Source organism: Sturnira hondurensis, unplaced genomic scaffold, assembly GCF_014824575.4.
Source record: "Sturnira hondurensis isolate 20B ecotype Veracruz unplaced genomic scaffold, ASM1482457v3 Scaffold0018877, whole genome shotgun sequence".
In the NCBI taxonomy this organism is placed as follows: domain Eukaryota; kingdom Metazoa; phylum Chordata; class Mammalia; order Chiroptera; family Phyllostomidae; genus Sturnira; species Sturnira hondurensis.
This window is the reverse complement of record NW_028091508.1, coordinates 1,821,495-1,841,077: the sequence shown is the minus strand read 5'-3', so window position 1 is coordinate 1,841,077 and position 19,583 is coordinate 1,821,495. Positions and strand designations below refer to the sequence as shown.

At 41.8% G+C, this 19,583-nt stretch overlaps 1 protein-coding gene across 2 annotated transcripts in view; it reads left to right on the top strand.

The window, feature by feature from the left end:
• LAMB4 (laminin subunit beta 4) overlaps positions 1-19,583 on the top strand; it is a 132,623-nt gene that overhangs the window by 63,315 nt on the left and 49,725 nt on the right. Inside the window, exons 17-24 of one of the 2 annotated variants that reach the window (XM_037070657.1) lie at positions 1,059-1,174; positions 1,765-1,885; positions 9,720-9,897; positions 11,178-11,321; positions 14,726-14,957; positions 15,407-15,564; positions 17,711-17,935; positions 18,997-19,217. In XM_037070657.1, coding sequence (XP_036926552.1) covers positions 1,059-1,174; positions 1,765-1,885; positions 9,720-9,897; positions 11,178-11,321; positions 14,726-14,957; positions 15,407-15,564; positions 17,711-17,935; positions 18,997-19,217 — 1,395 coding nt within the window. Of the gene's footprint in view, positions 1-1,058; positions 1,175-1,764; positions 1,886-9,719; positions 9,898-11,177; positions 11,322-14,725; positions 14,958-15,406; positions 15,565-17,710; positions 17,936-18,996; positions 19,218-19,583 lie in introns of those variants that run through there. The other variant, XM_037070658.1, reaches the window with a different exon arrangement.

Here is a 19,583-nt window from a genome sequence, read left to right as displayed (position 1 = left end):
AACGAATTAGAAAAACACTTGATCTAGACAACAGTTCTTTACTTTTTCTTTGGTAACCTGAAACTCCACAGACCATCTCCCCTGAAAGGGTGTTTTCTTTGGCTTCGTGGGGCAGATGGTCCCACAGTCCCTCTGGGAATGCTCGCTGTGTGTTAAATGGCCAGAGCTGCTGACCCGTTGTGAAACTCTTGATATGACATAATTCTGTATTTCCCACTTACACATGAAAGCCAAGGGACTTCAGTGGACTTTGACCTGGTGAGTATGACAAAAAAAGTTGTTAAAAATATATACACAGAAATTTTTCCATAGAGAGGACACATCTCTAACAGCTTTAAAAAGCTTTTGAGGCCTGGCTGGTGTGGCTCAGCAGACTGAATGCAGGCCTGGGAACCAAAGGGTCACTGGTTTGATTCCCAGTCAGAACACATGCCTGGGTTGCAGGCCAGGTCCCTGGTGGGAGGCATGTCAGAGGCAACCACACATTGATGTTTCTCTTCTTCTCTTTCTTTCTCCATTCCCCTCTCTCTAAAAATTAATTGATTAATTAATTAATTAATTTAAAAAACTTTTCCAAATTGTCAAAGTATAGCTAATAAGCACATACTATAAATATATGTATATTTATATAGATATATCGAGTAATATAGTTATTAAATCATATAACTTATATATGTATGTAGTAGTATAAAAATACATATCCTTTTGTGAAGTATTCCTAATTTTTATTTTTGTCCTGTGATCCATGAACACAATGAATTAATTGATGCTTTGGGAGACAGAAGTTCAGGAGTACCAGGGTTTTTCAGGCTCGTGAAATACTCATGTATACCTATGGCCAGAAACAACCTTCCTCTACCTGGATTGCAAGTCAGACACCAGAGAGTTGAGCCTGAGAGTGAACCTCTAAGACTTTTTTCAATTCAAAAATTCTATTTTCCAAGTGAGCTATGGGTTGCAAATTCGATTTCATGCACAATTCATCAGTATATATTCATGCGTGCAAATCAGCTTCCCACATCCTCACAGTGACATGCTTTTATGTCATGTCTTTCTAGTCTGCGGCTGACTGGGCTGTCCAGGTTGCAGTTAATCCTCCTGGAGGAAGCAAGCGATGTCCACGCAAGACGCCTCTGCAAAAGCCTCCATCCTTCGCCCTGCCAGCAGCCTCCAGGTATGCTTGGGATCTATCAAACACTGATGGTTTCTTAGAATTTTATTCGTCTATCCTAGGTATTCATCTAGGAACTAAGTGGGAGAACAGATGTATTAAAGAAGACTGAAGAATGTTCCTTTCCTGTTTCCCCCAAGGCCTTGAAATGTGAGAAAGTAAAATGCTGCAAGAATAGTGTTAAAATATTCAGCTTGAGTTATCCCAGCTCAGAGTCTGTGAGATAAAAAGCTACTGATTTTTGAAGCAACAAATTTTGCCTCATTAGAGATTTGTGGCAAAACAAAGCAGAGACCCTGCTGATATTAGCATGATAGATAAGATAAAGGATTTTCGTATCATCCTTTCCCCACAGCAGGTCCTGACAGCTTGTGGCCAGTACTTTCTGAGGCTTTGCTCTGGTGCAACCTGTGGAAGAGCCGTGGAGAGTGTCAGTGTGCGATAACCACCCATGCAGCCCACCTAGACCATGCCTCTGCCCCACAGCGGGACCCACATCAGTGCATAGGTGGAATGCTGCCAACCACTACGTCACTTCGGTTATATAACTGTGCTTTTGTCACTGAATTTTTGCTTTATTTCTCTCAATACAGAATCATGATGCTTCCCACACCCATCTGTTTAGAACCAGATGTACAATATTTCATAGATGTCTATTTTTCCCAGTCTCTGGAAAGAGGGCCCTACGCTCATTCACACATCCTTGTTGATTCTGTAAGTACCACAAAGCTTTGTGGGTGTTTCTTTCTAAACCATGCTCTATTATAATTCTACTTTTAGCCTCTCTAGTGACATGTTTCCTGAGAAGTATAAATATATTTGTTTCATTATAAAAATCACCCGTTCTCTATAAAAGTCACTTAATAATAATTGCAGATTTTAGAGAATAATATGTGCCAGTGCTGGTAATGGTTTGAAATACTTTACATGCTCTATTATTTAGTCTTGGAGAGTCAACAGTTCTATAAGGTAGCCACGATTATTATCCTCATACATAGATGACAGAATGAGGCACAGGGTCACAGGGTCACAGAGCTGGTAGTGAGGAGTCTGGAATCTGGGCCAGACTGCCTGGCCCTGGAGTCCCGGTTCCGTTCTGAGCCAGGACAGTGTTACAGGCATTACAGTCCGTTTAGGGAGAAATCCCACCTCTTAAATTCTTATCGCCTTGAAAGTTCCCATGTATTCATGCTATGCTTCTATGCTGTTGTGACCAGAGCACAGAGCACCCATACAATCTGTACATGGACATTTCTCGCTTCACAGTATATCATAAACATTTCCTCATCATGTTTATGTAGTCTTAATTTTAGGAACTATGCATGGTATTTCTTTGAGTGACTTTTTAATCTTATTTTTCAGTTACAGTTTACATTCAGTATTATTTTGTATTAGTTTCAGGTGTACAGCATGGTGGTTAGACAACCATTTACTTTACAAAGTGGTCTCCCCTGATACTTCCAGCACCCACCTGACGCCACACCTTGTTATCACAGCGTTCCTGACTACATTCCCTATGCTGTGCTTTACACCCCGGCACTTCCCTCGGTACCTACCAACCGGTACTTCTTGGTACCTTCGCGGGTCACCCCGCTTCCCAAAGCCCCTCCTCTTCAGCACCATCAGTCTGTCTGTCTATGAGTGTGTTTCAGTCTTGTTTTTGTTTATTCTGAGTGACTTCCTTCAGCATCTTTCCCCCACAGAGCTGGACCGCAGATAGTCCTTCCAGTGCTCTCACCCTGCACAGCTTCAGACCCAGGCTTGTCGCTGGGCAGACTTTGGCACTGAGTAAATTTGCGTAATTTACGTATCTGTTCCCCTACTTGTGAAATACTAGTTGCTTCTATTCCTCATTATATACATTTGGTACATATTTTCAGTGTTTTAAAACATAGTCCTATTTACCCAAGGTTTCATGGCTCCTGAAATAACTTCATTTAATTTGCTATTCTCCAGTTAATTTTCAGGGTTGTCAGTAATGTGTGAAAGTAGCGGTTTCATACAAGTACAATTGTATATAATCGTTTGGGATTTTTAAAGTAATTTTGCATATAAAATCAAATTGCTTTTTTAAAATTGTATTTTTAAATATGTGAGAATCTTCTCATACCATGATTTGATTGGCAAACGACAACCTGCGAATTTTATGGGAACACAGCTGTGCCCTTTCACTTACATATTAGCTACAGCTGCTTCCAAGCTACAAAGGCAGAGCTCAGTAGTTGTAAAAGAGACCAAAAATATTTACCATCTGGCCTTTTATAGGAAGTTGGTTGACCCCTGATTTAATTAGCCATGTATCCATATTTTGTGAATCATGTCTTCAAAGTTCTATTTGTCACCATTGAACGTTTTAAACTTATAACCCTGGACTTTGTTATTTCATCATCTACTGTAGAATTCAATGTGAGGCGGGTATATATTGGATTTTATTCAACAAAGTAAGCTATCATAACATCAAAAAACACCTTCAGTTTAGGATTATTTTGCCAAAGGCAGATTGTAACATTTAGCAAAAAGTGGAAGGAAGGGAGGGAGGAAGGAAGGAAGGAAGAAAAGTTAGAGAGACAGAGAGGGAGGGAAGGAAGGAAAAGCAGAAAGAGGGTAGCCAATCACATTTGAATGTGGTATAAATATGTCCCAAATGTTGCCCTTAAATATTGCATGAGACACACTTTCACTAAAGAAATTATCCATTGTTTGCCTGAAATTCAGTTGTAACTAGGTGATTTGTATTTTCTATGGCAGTTTTATTGAAAGGTAGTATAAAGCCTGCACCAGAGGGCCATATAATATCATGGTAAGATTCTATCATATGATGGTAGAAATTAAGTAGAAAGTAGAAATTAACTCTTAAATGGGAAATTCAAACTATCGTGATTCCCTTAGCCACACAATTAATATTCTCTCCTGAGCACCTTTAAATAGCACTGTGATCATGAATCAACAACTGAGTGACAAAGAAAGAAAATCATATCCAACAGGTTTAATTCAGGGGCACAAAAACTAGAAGTTGGGAGCTCAGGCAGAGTAAAGAAAGGAACAGGAGGAAAATAAGGATGTCCTAAATCACAAAGGTATATATAACAATAATAATAATAATAGTCATGACACTCAAATTTATAAAAGCCAACTTACTCCTCATTTTAAATCCATATCCTAAGTACTTCTCAACTTCATGAACTCCAGAGATTGTCGCCTGATGCTGTATTAAATGAGTCCATCCAAAGTACCCATTCATCACCCATTCACTGAGTGTGTGGGCCAGGCACTGTGCTGGCTCCTGGAGAGTGAAATATGGCTTCTCCCCTCCAAGAATTCTCATCCTGATACAGAAGAGAGTCATGTAAACAAAACTGTGGCAATGATGTTTGATAGCTACATGATACAAGTAGGTAATTTGGAATTAACTTAAAAATATATCTATTTTTGCTAACTTAAAAATATATCTATCCAATTAGTTTTCAAGCAGTCACTCATTCTTTTTTGTAAATATTAAAACACCAAAACCTGAATAAAAATTAAGAGAGTAAGCTGATCTTCACAAGCTGTCAGAACCCATAGAAGAGGCTATAGGTCCCTGCTTTAGGTCAGATTCCTCAGAAGCAGAAGCTGGGACAAGGTCTCAGGGGCACCTGATTTAATGAGGGCAGGCAGGTGGGAGAAGAGGAATGAGGGGAATAGGAGTAGATAGGGGAGCAGCGAAGCAAGGATGCGCTCTGCCCTGAAGTGCAGCTGTAGCCTGATCCCACCAGCAGCTCAGGACACAGGAATTACACCTCAGAATTGTTGCCACCTGGAGGCAAAGCCCCAGGCCTTTGTGTGCCCAAGTCATTGGCTACAGGCTCCCCACCTCATCCCCCCGTGAGTGGATTAACCCCTGGACAAGGTGGTGTGACGGACTCCAGTTTTCTGGAGAGTGGGACAACTGGGAGCTTCTGGCAGCCAGGGCCACAGCAGCTGGCAGGCGGGCGGGAAGATTTGATCAGGGTACAGTATCCCCGATGGTGCCTGACCAAGGCTGCCTAGTAGGAGAATATCATTACATGTGTTATGATTATGGACTAATACAGTTATTTACACACCAACGATTTTGCTGCTCTGGGAAGATATCTGGGACTTGGTCCTTCTAAAGCTTACTCTTTTCTGCAGCCAGATTAACATTTCCATCTGAAACTTAGATGAATTACTTAGAAGACCAGATGAAAGTTCTGTTCATCCCTGAGTGCCCCTTCCGCATCAATTTTTTTTGTTGGCAGTATAGTGAGACAGTTAAAGTTTTTTCCAGTTTCCCTGATTACAAGATATGTGCTCTCATAAAAGTGTGTTTAGCCCTGACCAGTGTGGCTCAGTTGGTTGGGCATCACCGCACAAAGTGGAAGGTCATTGGTTTGGTTCCCAGTCAGGGCTCATGCCTTGGCTGCAGGCACTGTCCCCAGTGGAGGCATATGTGAGAGGCAACCCATCCATATTTCTCTCATGCGTCAATGTTCTCTTCCTCTCTTTCTCCCTCCCTTTCCCTCTCTGTGAAAATAAAGAAATAAAACTTTTATTTTTTAAAAAGGGTGTGTAGAGTCAAAAGTGTATTAGGTATCCTAGAATATAAAACTGCCATTTTTCTTTGACACTGTGGAACCCACCGCACTCGGTAAACATAAAACTGCTTAGACTTTCTAAAAGTGAGTCATGGCATCACACACTCCACTGACAGGGACTCTTCTCGTTTGGTCCATCTGATACCCAAATTGGCCAACTCTACACTGGCTCGGACTGACCTCTCCGAATAATTGACCCCCAGTTGGCTGCCTTCATCCCCAGCCCCAACCCATCTAGCTTCCTTCTGTATCGCTCTCCCTTTGGTTTGTGTTTGGAGAAAAAGTCATTTAAGTATCAACTTAAAGATACAGGACTAGAAATGTATATATATATATCTCCTTATCAGACAAATTTGTATGCAGCACATACTACAAATTAGACACCATGGTAGGCACAGGTGTATACAAAACAAGCACCTTCCCAGAGGAGTCAAGGCTTACTCTCTAAAGAGGAGATGCAGATGACAACGCAGGACATGGCAACACGGTGTGTTAGTGGTGCTGGGAGCCGTGTTAGGAAACTGAGCTGAAAGTTTAATGTGGCCCAGCAGGGTTCTCAACATCATCTGACCCAGCCTTCCCTTTTTTATTACAAATATTTTATAACACTCTTCATTACCCCGAAATGAGATTCCATAGGCATTATAGCCTGCCTGCACACAGAATTTCCACAAAATATCAATGTAATATGCAAATGCAATGAGAAATAAAAGGAAAGTAATTTATGAGACAATCTCATGTGCTGCAATAGGAGGATGCACAGGCACCCGAAGACAATGAAGCAGGAGATGCTCACACATGTAGAATCACTATGTGTGAGACAGCCACAAAAGCAGGTGTGTCAGAAACTTGTTTAACGTGTTTTAAAAACATAGAGTAAACAGGGATTTCTTCTCTGTGGATATTCAGTGGAACATTCAAAACCTACTGTAGAAGACATGGAATGATTTTTCTCTTTGTGAGAATGTCTAGTATTTGTGACCCTGTCCACAAAGTGCTAATAATACACCTTGCCCAACTGTCGTGACAACCAAAACCATCCCTTGAAATTTCCAAAATGCCCCCTGGAATTGCCCCATATTGAGAACCATCAAGCTAAGGGGAATGAATGAATAAATGAATGAATAAATAAATACGAAGTTTAGATATTATCCTTAGGCAATGGAAAGCCACTGAAGGAGGGGGTTATCTGAAAAAAATTGCCTATTAAAGAATCACTATGACCCTGGCTGGTGTAGCTCAATGGACTGAGTGCGGGCCCATGACCCAAAGAATCATGGTTCGATTCCCAGTCAGGGCACATGCCTAGGTTGCAGGCCAGTTCCCAGCAGGGGATGCACAAGAGGCAACCATACATTGATATGTCTCTCCCTCTCTCCTTCCCTTCTCCTGTAAAGATAAGTAAATAAGATTTTTTCAGAAAAGAATCACTATGACTCTACAGCAGAGTACTGATGAGAAGAGAGGACAAGAGTGGAAGATAAGACATCTATTGGCCTGCCACTGTGGTAATCTAGGTGGTCAAACTGAGGAAAGTCACAGGGAAACAAAGAGCAACGAATGCATCCTAGGCACAGTTAAGAGGTCAGATTGACCTAGTTTGTGATGGAATTGGTGTGTGGGGATGTGGGCTGGGTGTGGAGCATTGATGACAAAGAGGCAGAGATGACCTTCTTCAGTTTTCTACACTGAGCAGCCTGGTGGATGGTGGCATTAGTTCCTGACGGTGGGCACAGGAGGGAAAGCAGGTTTCGGGGGTGTTTGTTTTGCAGTACCTATGGGACACCCAGTAGACCTGTCTGTGCATATCTGTGCAGACCCAGAGCCCACAACTGAGATGTGGGCAGGAGATGTAAAATCCCATGTCAGCAATCCGTACATAGTAACCAAAGACAGCATTGTCATGGTCACTAGGAAGTGGGCTTGGAGTAAGAAGGAGGCTGATGAAAGAACCTAAGGAACCAAACAGGGGTGTGTGGAAGGAGAGGTACCACATTGGCATGAAAAGTAAATGCAAGAGGAGGCAGTGGTATGGCAAAGAACCAATTTTTCACACACAAAAAATGTCCTTTAGAGTCCAGTGGCCCAGTCTCCCTGTTTGCCTGAGCTGTCAGGGAGTCAGACGGGACAGTAGCAAGAGAACTACATGAGATCCAGGAAGTGATTTCACAGACGAGAGAGACATAAGCACATTTGAATGCCAGTTGAGAGACGGAGATTAAAACAAGTACGCATAACCTACAGAACCTTGTCCCTAGGGCAGAGAGGATGGCAGTGGGACACTTCACCCACTGGAACCCTCCTTCGCTGTCAGCAGGAAGGGTCAAAGACAGGTGGTCTTCCCTGTGAGGCTGGAGTTTGTCAGGCAGGAAGTAAGCGGCTCCAGTGCCTTATCTGGGGTCTATTTTTACTGGGAAGTGAGAGAGGAAAGAAGCAATGACACATGCTGGAAGCACAGGGAAAATGAGGTGAGAGGTTTGAAGTGTGGAGACACTTGGAAATAGTCATCTAGGCTTCAGTTCTACCCTCTGGTGTGTCAAAAGATGAACAGAGAAGGACTGGAGAAGGTTGGAGTTAAAGGGCCATGGAGAATAGTGTCAATATGGACAAAGCAAAAAGATCAGAGGCGATTTACCCATGCCACCTGCTCTCTCTCCTAACACAACCTGCTACATTAAACTTATTTTTAATGCTGTTTTTCCATCAGCCGTTCAGAATGACCAAGTTGGTGTGATTAATCTGCTGTACTACACATTCTCTGCTATATCATTTAAGCTATAAATAAACTTTTCAAAATGCATTAGGCTATAATTTAGGTAAAATCTTAAAAATATAACTGTAAAGTTTTTCTTCACATAGATGTTAAACTATAGATGAATTCTCTTTGAGAATAAACTAATAATGCATTTGTCCCCATGATAGCTATATGATCTAAGCCAGGAATTCCCAAAATGCATTTGTGAATTACTGATTTTATGAGATGTTAGTATTATTTGAATATAGAGCCAAATGGTCCAATAAGAGAACCATTGAGAACCTGAACATTGAGGACCTGAAAACACTGAGTTTAAAGAGCATCTTTCTAATATAGAATCCAAAGAACTTGAGACACGTGGTTATAAACTAAGGGGGGGAGAATGGTGGGGGAGGGAGGGTGTGGGTGGAGGGGATTGAAGGGGGGGAATAGAACGACTGTAATGGTATAATCAATAAAATATATATTTTTAAAAAAATAAATAAATAAAGAGCATCTTTCTTGCAGGACTTCTGAGGGCCTTTGGTATGTTAATCTAGTCTGTGAATCTCCAAGAGGCAGATATAGTTTGATGTAGAACACCACTTTCACATGTAACTGAAAAAGACAAAACTCATACAGAAGAATTTTGTAGAAGTAGATAGAGTTCTTCAGTAACACTGTGGAATGCCCTCCATCATAATTTTCTATTGTAAGTAGCCTAGTAAAGGTCTTTCAAATCTAAGGCAAATTTACTAGCAAGTTATAAAATAGTAGTAAGGACAGTTGAAAGATACAGGCTCATTTATTTTCTTTGCCATAGGTCAATACATGAAAATATTTAGTTGAACAATTCTTAAATAAGTTGAACATCTTAAAATACTTAGTCATAAGCCAGGGTGTCCAATCTGTGGCCCTCAGGCCGCATGTGGCTCAGGATGGCTCTGAATGTGGCCCAACACTAAGTCATAAATTTACTTAAAACACTATGAGATTTTTTTTGTGATTACATGTTGCAGTGTATTTAATGTGTGCCCAAGATAACTCTTCTTCTTCCAGGGTGGCCCAGAGACACCAAATGTTGGACAGCCCTATAAATTTAAAGAGTTGAATTTAGTCTCTTTTCAAACATTATTCTCATATATGAATCTGATTTTTATAACTGGAATCTGAACAGCAGACAGTTGTGTGCCTAAGTCTTTTCTCATTATTTTAAAAGCTCAGTCTGCTTCCCCAATTCAATGCATCAGAAGATTTCTGCAGCAAACTGGATGTAGATGAATATCAGCTGCACACCTGTGTTGAAATTGCCTCGGAACCAGGAGCTCAGGTGCTCCCTGGTGCCTGTGAAAGGCTCATAGTCAGCATGTCCGCCAGGCTACACAATGGGGCAGTGGGTGAGTACTTGTTTAGTAGGCTCTACTGAAGTGCTGCTACTCTGCAAAATGCTTTTTGGAACATGGATGAATCGACTTAATTTATTTTAGCATTTTTCCAAACAGCCAACCACTTGCCCAGTGATTAGATACACAGAGCAGTCACTGATGTGCTGAAATCAGCATACAGCACAGGACTATGTAGAAAGAGAAGCCTTGCAGTAGCATTAAGTGCTAGATTGCTGGAACAATAGCACTAAAATATTTATTTAGAGTCCTGAGATTTTAAGTCTGAAATGAACTCTAGACAACTTATTTCACTCTCAAGCCTTCATCTAATAAATGAGATGATTAGCTTTCAAAAACATTAGGTAACCTGCCCATTTCACTAAGCTATGGAGGGATTTCTCACCCTCGGCAGTTTTCACCTTTTGGGTTGGATAATACTTTGTTCTGAGGGTTGGGTGGTGGTTGCCCTCTGCATTATAAGGTGTTTAGGCCCTAGCTGGTATAGCTCAGTGGATGGAGCTCAGGCCTGGGACTCAGAGGGTCACTGGTTCGATTCCCAGTCAGGGCACACACCTGGGTTGCAGTCCAGGTCCCCAGGAGTTGGTTGCACAAGAAGCAACCACACGTTGATGTTTCTCTTCTTTTTCCTTCTCCCCCTCTCTTAAAATAAGTAAATAAATTCTTTTAAAAAAAAGAACATCCCTACCTTCTACGCACCTGAAACCAGTAGCACCCTTGTTCAGGCTGTGACATCCAAAAATGTGTCACATGTGTCCTAGGGACAAAATTCCTCCCAGTGGAGAACCCCTGCTACAGAGCGCCCGCTACAGCGAGAGCCTGGGCTTCCTGAGTTCCAGGCGGTTGCTGTCTTCTGTTGAAGGGCTATGGCTTCAGGGCCTCCATAGTCTTAGAAAAAATACAGAATGAGAAAAATCAAAGGTATAGTCCAGCATCCACATCAATCATTAGGAATTAACATAATAATAACTAAATTGGGATAATTAATGATTAAAACAACTTATTTTAAGCCTTTCATTAACTTCTATTTATTAAGTAATGTTTGTCAAGCACATACTACCTGCCAAACACTGGTGTAAGTACCTCACAGGCCTCATTATCTTTAATCCTTCTAATCTCATGTGGTAGATCCTGTGTTATCCTCCTTTAGAAGAAAAGGAATTAAGGACTGGAGAGGGACCACACGAAAGAGAGGCCCACTAAACCTGCGAACAGGATTGGGTTCTTCTCTGTCACTTCCGACACCCCTAACTCCCTTCTTTCATTCCCTGCAGCCTGCAAGTGTCACCCCCAGGGCTCAGTCGGGACCAGCTGCAGCCCCCTTGGAGGCCAGTGCCAGTGTAAACCGCACGTGGCCGGGCGCTGCTGTGACAGGTGCTCAGCAGGAAGCTACGGTTTGGGGCGTCATGGCTGTCACTGTATGTAGCAACAAGCAGATGGGGGGAACACTCTTGGTCACAGCCTTGGAGGTTTGAAGGAAAACCGATGGGGGGAATGTCAAAGGGGACGGGATTGGGAATCTGACTACATTATCCAGACTGTCTATGTAAATAAAATGTGCTCCAGTTTTTCATACTGCACTTCATTCATCCACTCACTGGGCACTGAGTGAGCAGGGCTCTGTTAGGAAGCATGAGTGATGATAAAATGCTTCTGGGAGTTTGCAGTCTGTCAATTAGGGGATAGCCCAGGTGAGGGGTAGAAACACCATGAAGGGAGTTGGCTGTGTGATCTGGCACGTAAGATGGAGGCTGGAAAGGCTAAAACAATGATGAGATTTCCAACTTGAGAAAGGGGACAACACTGTGACCAGGGTATTATACTTTTCTGATGCTAGAGTCACAAACAGTCTTGGAACTCATCTTATAAGCTACCCATTAGTTAGGGCTTAGATGGGGCTTCAAACACAGTGGATAGTTCAGTTATTGTGGCTGTCACATTCAGGGTCTAGAATTCCCCGTTCACCAGGTAAACCATTAGTGAAAATATCGCCCCCCACAGAAAGCTGCCTTAGGAACCATAAAAACTGCCAGGCACATTAATTCTCCTTTCAGGCAGGGGGACATATCTCTCAGTCCCGGTTCAGAGTGATGGCTCACCTTCCTGTCACAGACGGGCTAGCAAACAGCCCAATGAACAGCTTAGGGCCACCATCACTTCTTCTTTTTCCATTTTCTTTAAAAAAAAATCAATTTCTTGACATACATGAAGGAGCAAACATTTCCATGTAGCACCCTGTCCAACAGGCATCATGTTTTTTTGTATAGGGAAGATCAGTTCAAAGGTTTCAACAATTTAGCAGAAAAGAGTTGAGCCTCTACTATCTTGTCTAGGGAAAAAAATCTGACCATCTTGAGAAGGAGACTTTATTTTTTTACAGTTTTTTCTTATTATATTTTATTGAGTATGTTATTATAATTGTCATGATTTTTCCTCCTTTTTCCTCCTCTACCCAGCAACCCCCACTCCCTCAGGCAATCCCCACACCATGGTTTCATGTCCATGGGTCATGCGTATAAATTCTTTCCCTGCCCCATTTCCTATTCTGTACCTTACATCCCCATGGCTATTCTGTAATTACCTATTTGTACTTCTTAATCCCCTCACGTATTCACCCATCCTCCTCCTCCTCCCTCCCATCTGGCAATCATCTGGTAACTAACTTCTCTTGCTGTTTTTAGAGACTCTCTTTAACCTTTGACCGTTTAGTAATGACATGTCTCAGAGTGGGCCTTTTTGCATCCATCACAATTGGGTCTCCCTTTGCTTCCTGGACTTGCATGTCTATTCCCTTCACCAAATTAGGGAAGTTTTCTTTCACTATTTTTTCAGACAGATTTCTAATTTTTTGCTCTTTCTCTTCTCTTTCTAGCATTCTTATGATGCAAATGATGGACCTATTGAAGTTGTCCTAGAGGCTGCTTATACCATCCTCTTTCTTTAGAATTCTTTTTTCTTCTTGTTCTGACTGATTGATTTTTGCTTCCTTATGCTTCAAATAATTGATTTGATTCTCAGCTTCATCCATTCTACTGTTGCTTCCCTGTAAATTGTTCTGTATTTAAATTAGTGTATCCTTTGTTTCTGACTGGGTCGTTTTTATGCTGCTGAGGTCCTTACTAAGTTCCTTGAGCATCCTTATAAACAGTGTTTTGAACTCTGCATTTGCTAGATTGCTTATCTCCATTTCATTTAGTTCTCTTTCTGGAGTTTTGATCTGTTCTTTCATTTGGCCATGTTTCTTTGTCTCCTCATTTTGGCAGCCTCCCTGTGTTTGTTTCTATGTATTAGGTAGAGCTGCTTTGTCTCTGTGTCTTGGTAGTGTGGCCTAATATAGTAGATGTCCTATAGGTTTCAATGGCACAGCCTCCCCTTCCACCCAAGCTGGGTACTCAGGTGTGCCCTCTGTGTGGGCTGAGTATACCCTTCTCTTGTAGTTGAGCCTTGGTTGCTATTGGCAGATCAATGGGAGGGATTTACCCAGGCCAGTCCATTGCAAAGACTGTCTGTGTCCATTGACCATCAATCTCTGCCATCTATGGAGGATCAGCTGTGCAGAGACAGGGTAGTGGTGCTCCAACGTGGTCTATAACTAACCACTGGGTGTGCTGGTCCTGGGGTTTCCTGGATGGTGCAAGCCAAGGTCATTCCCCAGCTGTGTTTTGTCCTGGGCACCCTGCATGAGGTATAAAGCCATCTGAGATATCTGCTACTTGTGCTGGGTTTGGAGATTCCCAGGTAAAGCTAAATTGTGAATCTAATCTGGCTGCTTCTAGGGCTCACAAAGCCAGCTGTTGCTTGGTTGATAGGATTTAGGATCAAAGACCAGCCACACTTCTGGAAAAGCAGCTTGGGTTGGCCCATAAATTGGGAGGGACAAAGCCTCTGCGAATCTCCAAGGCAGGTCAGACACTGGTAGCCAGGTTGATGGAGTCTCAGTTACCACACCAGCCTACTGGCTCTGTGGGGGAAAGGTTTGGCAAAGAGACAATGGGCTCTGCTCACCTCGATGACACCAGTTTCTCCCTGTGTACCACTGGTGCTTTTCAAGCTGCTACCTTGGTGCTAAAGCTCAGAGGGAGTTAGTCTGAGTAGGTGAGTTTGTGTGTTGGTTCTTTAAGACGAACTGCTTGGGTCTCCAGAAGTTTCTTCCACTAACTCAATCCCTGCTGGATTTTGCAATCAGAAGTTGTGGGGTCTTATCTTTCTGGGACTGGAATCCTGGGCTGGGAGGCCTGGTGTTGGTCTGGGACTCCTCTCCCCACATGTATCCCTCCCGAATTTTTATCCATGTGGATATGGGACAACCTCATTCCATGTCTGGACCTCTCCTACCAGTTTGGATAGATGTAGTTACTTTAATTCCGTAGTTTTCAGACTTCCATTCAGCTCAATTTCTGACGTTCCTGAGTAGTGGTTATTCTATATTTTAGTTGTAATTTTGATGTGGTTGTGTGAAGAAGCAAGCCATGTCTGCCTCATGCTGCAGTCTTTTTAATATATTCTTAAAGTTTGACTCCCAAGATGCATGCAAGTTCAAGTCATTAAAAACACACTATTTGTTCAGTTTTTCTGTATAAACACTACCAGCCCCAACTGTTTTCAACTTACTGTTATTGAAAGAATTGGTGAGTTATTATTTAGCAAACATTCACCTGGTACTCACTAGGTGGCAGGCTCTGCACTAGGCACTTTAGAGACTCACTCTTCACCCTGATTGGGATGAGATGGTAAGTTAAGTACTGCAGAATTACAACTGTACCTCTCTCACCAGCACACCACTTGCCCCCTTCCCCAACATGCTTCTCTTTGCTTTATCTAGCATGTCACTGCCACCCTCAAGGCTCAAAGGGCACTGTGTGTGACCAAATAACAGGGCAATGCTCCTGCCAGGAAGAGGTGGCTGGCCGCCGTTGTGACCAGTGCCTGCAGGGCTATTTTGGATTTCCCAGCTGCCGCCCTTGCCTGTGTAATGGGTTCACAGAGCTTTGTGATCCAGAAACAGGATCGTGCCTCAATTGCAGGGGGTTTACAACTGGAAGAAACTGTGAAAGGTATGGAATTCACATGTACTTTTATTTTTTTAATTTTTCTCTTTTGTTCTGACCTCACAACACTCTCCAATGAACCACTGAGTAGAAACTCAACAGTATTTAAGTGTAGAAAGAGTGCTCTGGGTGGGGAAGATTGTGTCATTCCATTATCCTTCAAAATCTTGTCATGAGTCAGACAGTGTCTGACTAAATCAGTACTTGGGGATTACCTGGTACCTTGCTTTATATAGTCCTTAAATAAGACATGTAGATTAAGTGCTATTATACTGAGTTTAATGACTATACTGTGGGACTTTCAATAGCAAAAAAAATCTTTATGCAGAGTGAACAACCATCTTCTAAAATACTGAGTTTTCAGAATGCACAGCCCCAGTGCAGAGCAAACTCACATTGGCTAGCATGCAAGCTTTCTTTGGGAACATTTCAGTAAAAAGAAATTGCCTTGACAGATGCATCGATGGTTACTATGGAGATCCTTCTTCAGGACAGCCCTGCCATCCTTGCCCATGCCCAGATGTTCCCTCCAGCAATCGGTATTTTGCTCACTCCTGTTATCAGAATCCTTGGAATTCAGATGTAATCTGTAATTGTCCTCAAGGTTATGCAGGTAGGTAGTATACTTTAAGGTGGTGGTTATTTTCTTCCATTTCACACTGGTATTTGAAAAATAATCCCATATTAATGAATTATCTGCCTTGGCCAAACGACCATTCAGAATATAAGTTAATGTTAAGAGGACACAACTTTATATATTTCAGCTTTACAAACAAAGAATGTGAATGATTTAAAAACCAATGACAATATGAAAATCACCCCACTGAATGATAAATTTTAACTGTTCTGTAAAACTAACTAACCCAATGAATTTAAACCAAATTAATTTCTTTAAAATAAAATGATAACATGTTAAGATATATAAGTAAATATACATTGATATATTGGGTTGGCCAGAAAGTCCATGTGGTTTTTTTCCATACAATAAAAGACACATTTTTAATTTTCCTCAATAACTATTGATTTGGATATTTTAAGTATGTCAGCTATTACCCTCATGGTATTACATTGATTGTTCTCAATTAATGCCTCAATTTGACCTCTATGGACTTCAATTGGTCTACTCGACTGTGGAGCATCATCCAATGAGAACTCTCCAGGATGAAACTATGCAAAACACTTTTGACACATTCATAAATCTTTTTTTGCATTTCAGCTGTGATTTTACCTTTTTTGAAATAATAAAACATGATATGCCAAACATGTCTCTTATTTTTGTCCAGCTTCAATAGTAAAATGGCTACACAAAAGTTCACAATTTTGATAAGTTTTTATTTTAAATGCACACTGATATGACAGCGGTCACAATATAATCTAACAAAATTGTTTCAAATGAAGTTAAAGACACTGAGCACTACTAGAGCCAGCCCAATAAATGACATATAACATAAACAATTAAAAAGTAAAAAAAAATAGGGCCCTGGCTGGTGTAGCTCAGTGGATTGAGTGCTGGCCTGTGAACCAGAGGATCACAGTTCAATTCCCAGTCAGGGCACATGCCTGGGTTGCAGGCTGGTTCCCTGCAGGCAACTCCCAGCAGGGGACACACGAAAGGCAACCATACATTGATGTTTCTCTCCCTCTCCTTCCCCTCTAAAGATAAATAAATAAATAAAATCTTTTAAAAAGTAAAAAAAATATAATCAAATGCTTTCTTTGTATAATTCCATGCAACCAATTTGACTGGTATTTCACAGATACAGCTAATTTTTTCAGAAGTGTAGAAGCACTGATTTGTGCATTGAATGAAGACTACATATGTTAATTCAATATTTGTGTTTATTGCTCAGTCAAAAATTTTATTTTATATAGTTTAAGCATGAGTATAAATATGTAAACAAGGGAAAAAAACTTTTGAAGTCCATTTGATTTAATCACACTTAGAAACTGTGCTATTTTCTTCAGTAATAATTACCATCAAGATAATAAATTACATGGCTAGTTGTTTCTTTTTATTATTATTTATTACCTCTAAGGTTATACATGTGTCTAGTTAATTCTTACCTTCTCTCTTATAGTCTCTTTTTCATGTACACTTTGGCTTGGTCGGTCAGTTCTTAAGAACTGAGACCATGATTGGGCTACCAGAACATTGCTAAATGGGGTGAACCAAAATGTGGAGAGCAGACCCACAGTTTGGACACCTAAACAAGTGCAGTTGCCTCGTGTTTGGAAGGGTAGAGCGTACAGGCAGGAAGGGGTGGTTTCTGCATCCAGTGCCCTCTCGTGCTCATACATCAAGGAAATTACACTCACCCGTCTTTACTTCGAGACACATATCTCAGGTTCTGAAACCTGTAGGGACCGGGTGAGAAGAGGGTCTGAATAAGCTTTGGGACCTGGAGCACACAAGAGGGACTCTGGTTCTCTAAGGATCCAGAGGTCCCTGTCCCACAACTCTAGGTTTATAAGAAACACTGGAATCCATTCTTCACCAAGGGCTTTTTAGCTCTAAATAATCATTTTACCTTCTGTATGAATAATAAATTAAAATGAATGTTTTAATTAAGTGTTGTAAATTAAAATTAAGTGTTTTAAATTAAAACACTTCCCCTTATTCACCCCCAGTGTGTGACCTCTCATTATCCCTACAGGAGCCTAATCATTTTCTATTTATACCAATCTCCACCTCCCCACCCCAACACACACACACACACACCCCTCTCATCTCCTTCCCTTTTCCTTTCCCCATCATTCAGGAAAGCAGTGTGAAGAATGCTCCCCTGGTTTCTATGGAAATCCAAGAATTTCTGGAGCACCTTGCCGGCCATGTGCCTGCAACAACAACATCGATGTAACGGATCCAGAGTCCTGCAGCCGAGTGACGGGGGAGTGCCTTAAATGTCTGCACAACACTGAGGGGCCCAACTGCCAGCTCTGCAAACCTGGTCACTTTGGATCAGCCCTCAATCAGACCTGCAGAAGTAAGTCTGCAAGGCTGCGGGAGGGGGAGGGGGGCGGGGGGGTACTGCGGCGGCAGAGAGGCAGCTCATAAATGTAGCAGCGCTCCCATGTTCACTGCAGTCAGGCCGAATGGGTGCAGCTACCATATACTCACTGGTGTTATTAGCTTGCCTTTTCTGATTGTTGCCTTTAACTCCTGCTCTGGTGGATTTTGAGCACTGTTTCTCAGAGCATGCGCCAAGTTGCACGGTGCCAGAGGCATCTGGGGATGGGGATGGGGTGTTAACATGCAGATTCCTGGACTGTACCTCAGACACACAGAATTGCATCTCTGGGGGTAGGGGCCCAGGAATCTGCACTGTGACAAACTCATCAAATGACTTGAATGCATAAATATGAGAATCATTGACGTAGAGGAGGACATAGGTTTAATTCTAGGAAAAAAAAAAGAGAACTAAACACCTCTTTTTTAGGAACTATCTTAGCTATTTCAGTTNCGCCAAGTTGCACGGTGCCAGAGGCATCTGGGGATGGGGATGGGGTGTTAACATGCAGATTCCTGGACTGTACCTCAGACACACAGAATTGCATCTCTGGGGGTAGGGGCCCAGGAATCTGCACTGTGACAAACTCATCAAATGACTTTAATGCATAAATATGAGAATCATTGACGTAGAGGAAGACATAGGTTTAATTCTAGGAAAAAAAAGAGAACTAAACACCTCTTTTTTAGGAACTATCTTAGCTATTTCAGTTCACCCAGGTCAACTTAGTATACTATTTGTTTTCAGGTCTTGTACAAAAATGGAACTTTGGTAAATGGCATAAGGGAAAAAGTGAGACTTGCAGTCTTCCTAATTGTGAGCTCTTGGAACACAGTACAAACAACCATATGAAACTGCTACTTTGGTGATAAACAACAATCAAATGAATTTAACTTAGTTAGGTTCTTTGATAAATTCTATACCATTGTAAGATGTTTTGTCCTTGAACCATTTGGAGAAATGGCCAAGTCTGAAAAGCTATTTGCATGGGTTGTTGAAAGCCAGTGTTATCACTGAATTTACCTCCTTTATTTCAGGATGTTCCTGTCATCCTTCTGGCGTGAATACCACTGAGTGTCCCCCTGGCCAGGGAGCTTGCCTCTGTGACCCCAACACTGGCACATGCCCTTGTCTGCCCAACGTCACAGGGAGGACCTGTGACCGTTGTACTGATGGACACTGGAACCTGGTCCCTGGCAGAGGATGTCAGCCATGTGACTGTGACCCCCGGGCCTCTCATGGTAGCCACTGTGACCAGGCAAGATACTTCAGAGTTTCTAGGCTCATCTTGTCTCTTTCCTGCCACTTTTCTAGAATCGGCCATTTTCTAGAATCAGCAAAAGGAGCACTGGTTTCTTTTGGAGAAACATGCTTTTCAAATTTGCAGATACTGCAAACTTGTAAGTTAATGTGATAGAGACAGACAAAAGACAAAATATCCTAACAGGCTGTCTAGAAGCAAGATGAGATCTTAGTAGGGTACAAGTCAATTTTTGCAACTGGGTTTTAAAAATTTACATAAATACAGGGTGGGAATAATAACTTGGCACCAGCTCATGTTATTATTATCCTCACAATATCTGAGGATTTTCATGGTGTGCTTCAAGTGAGCCAGCTCTGGGAT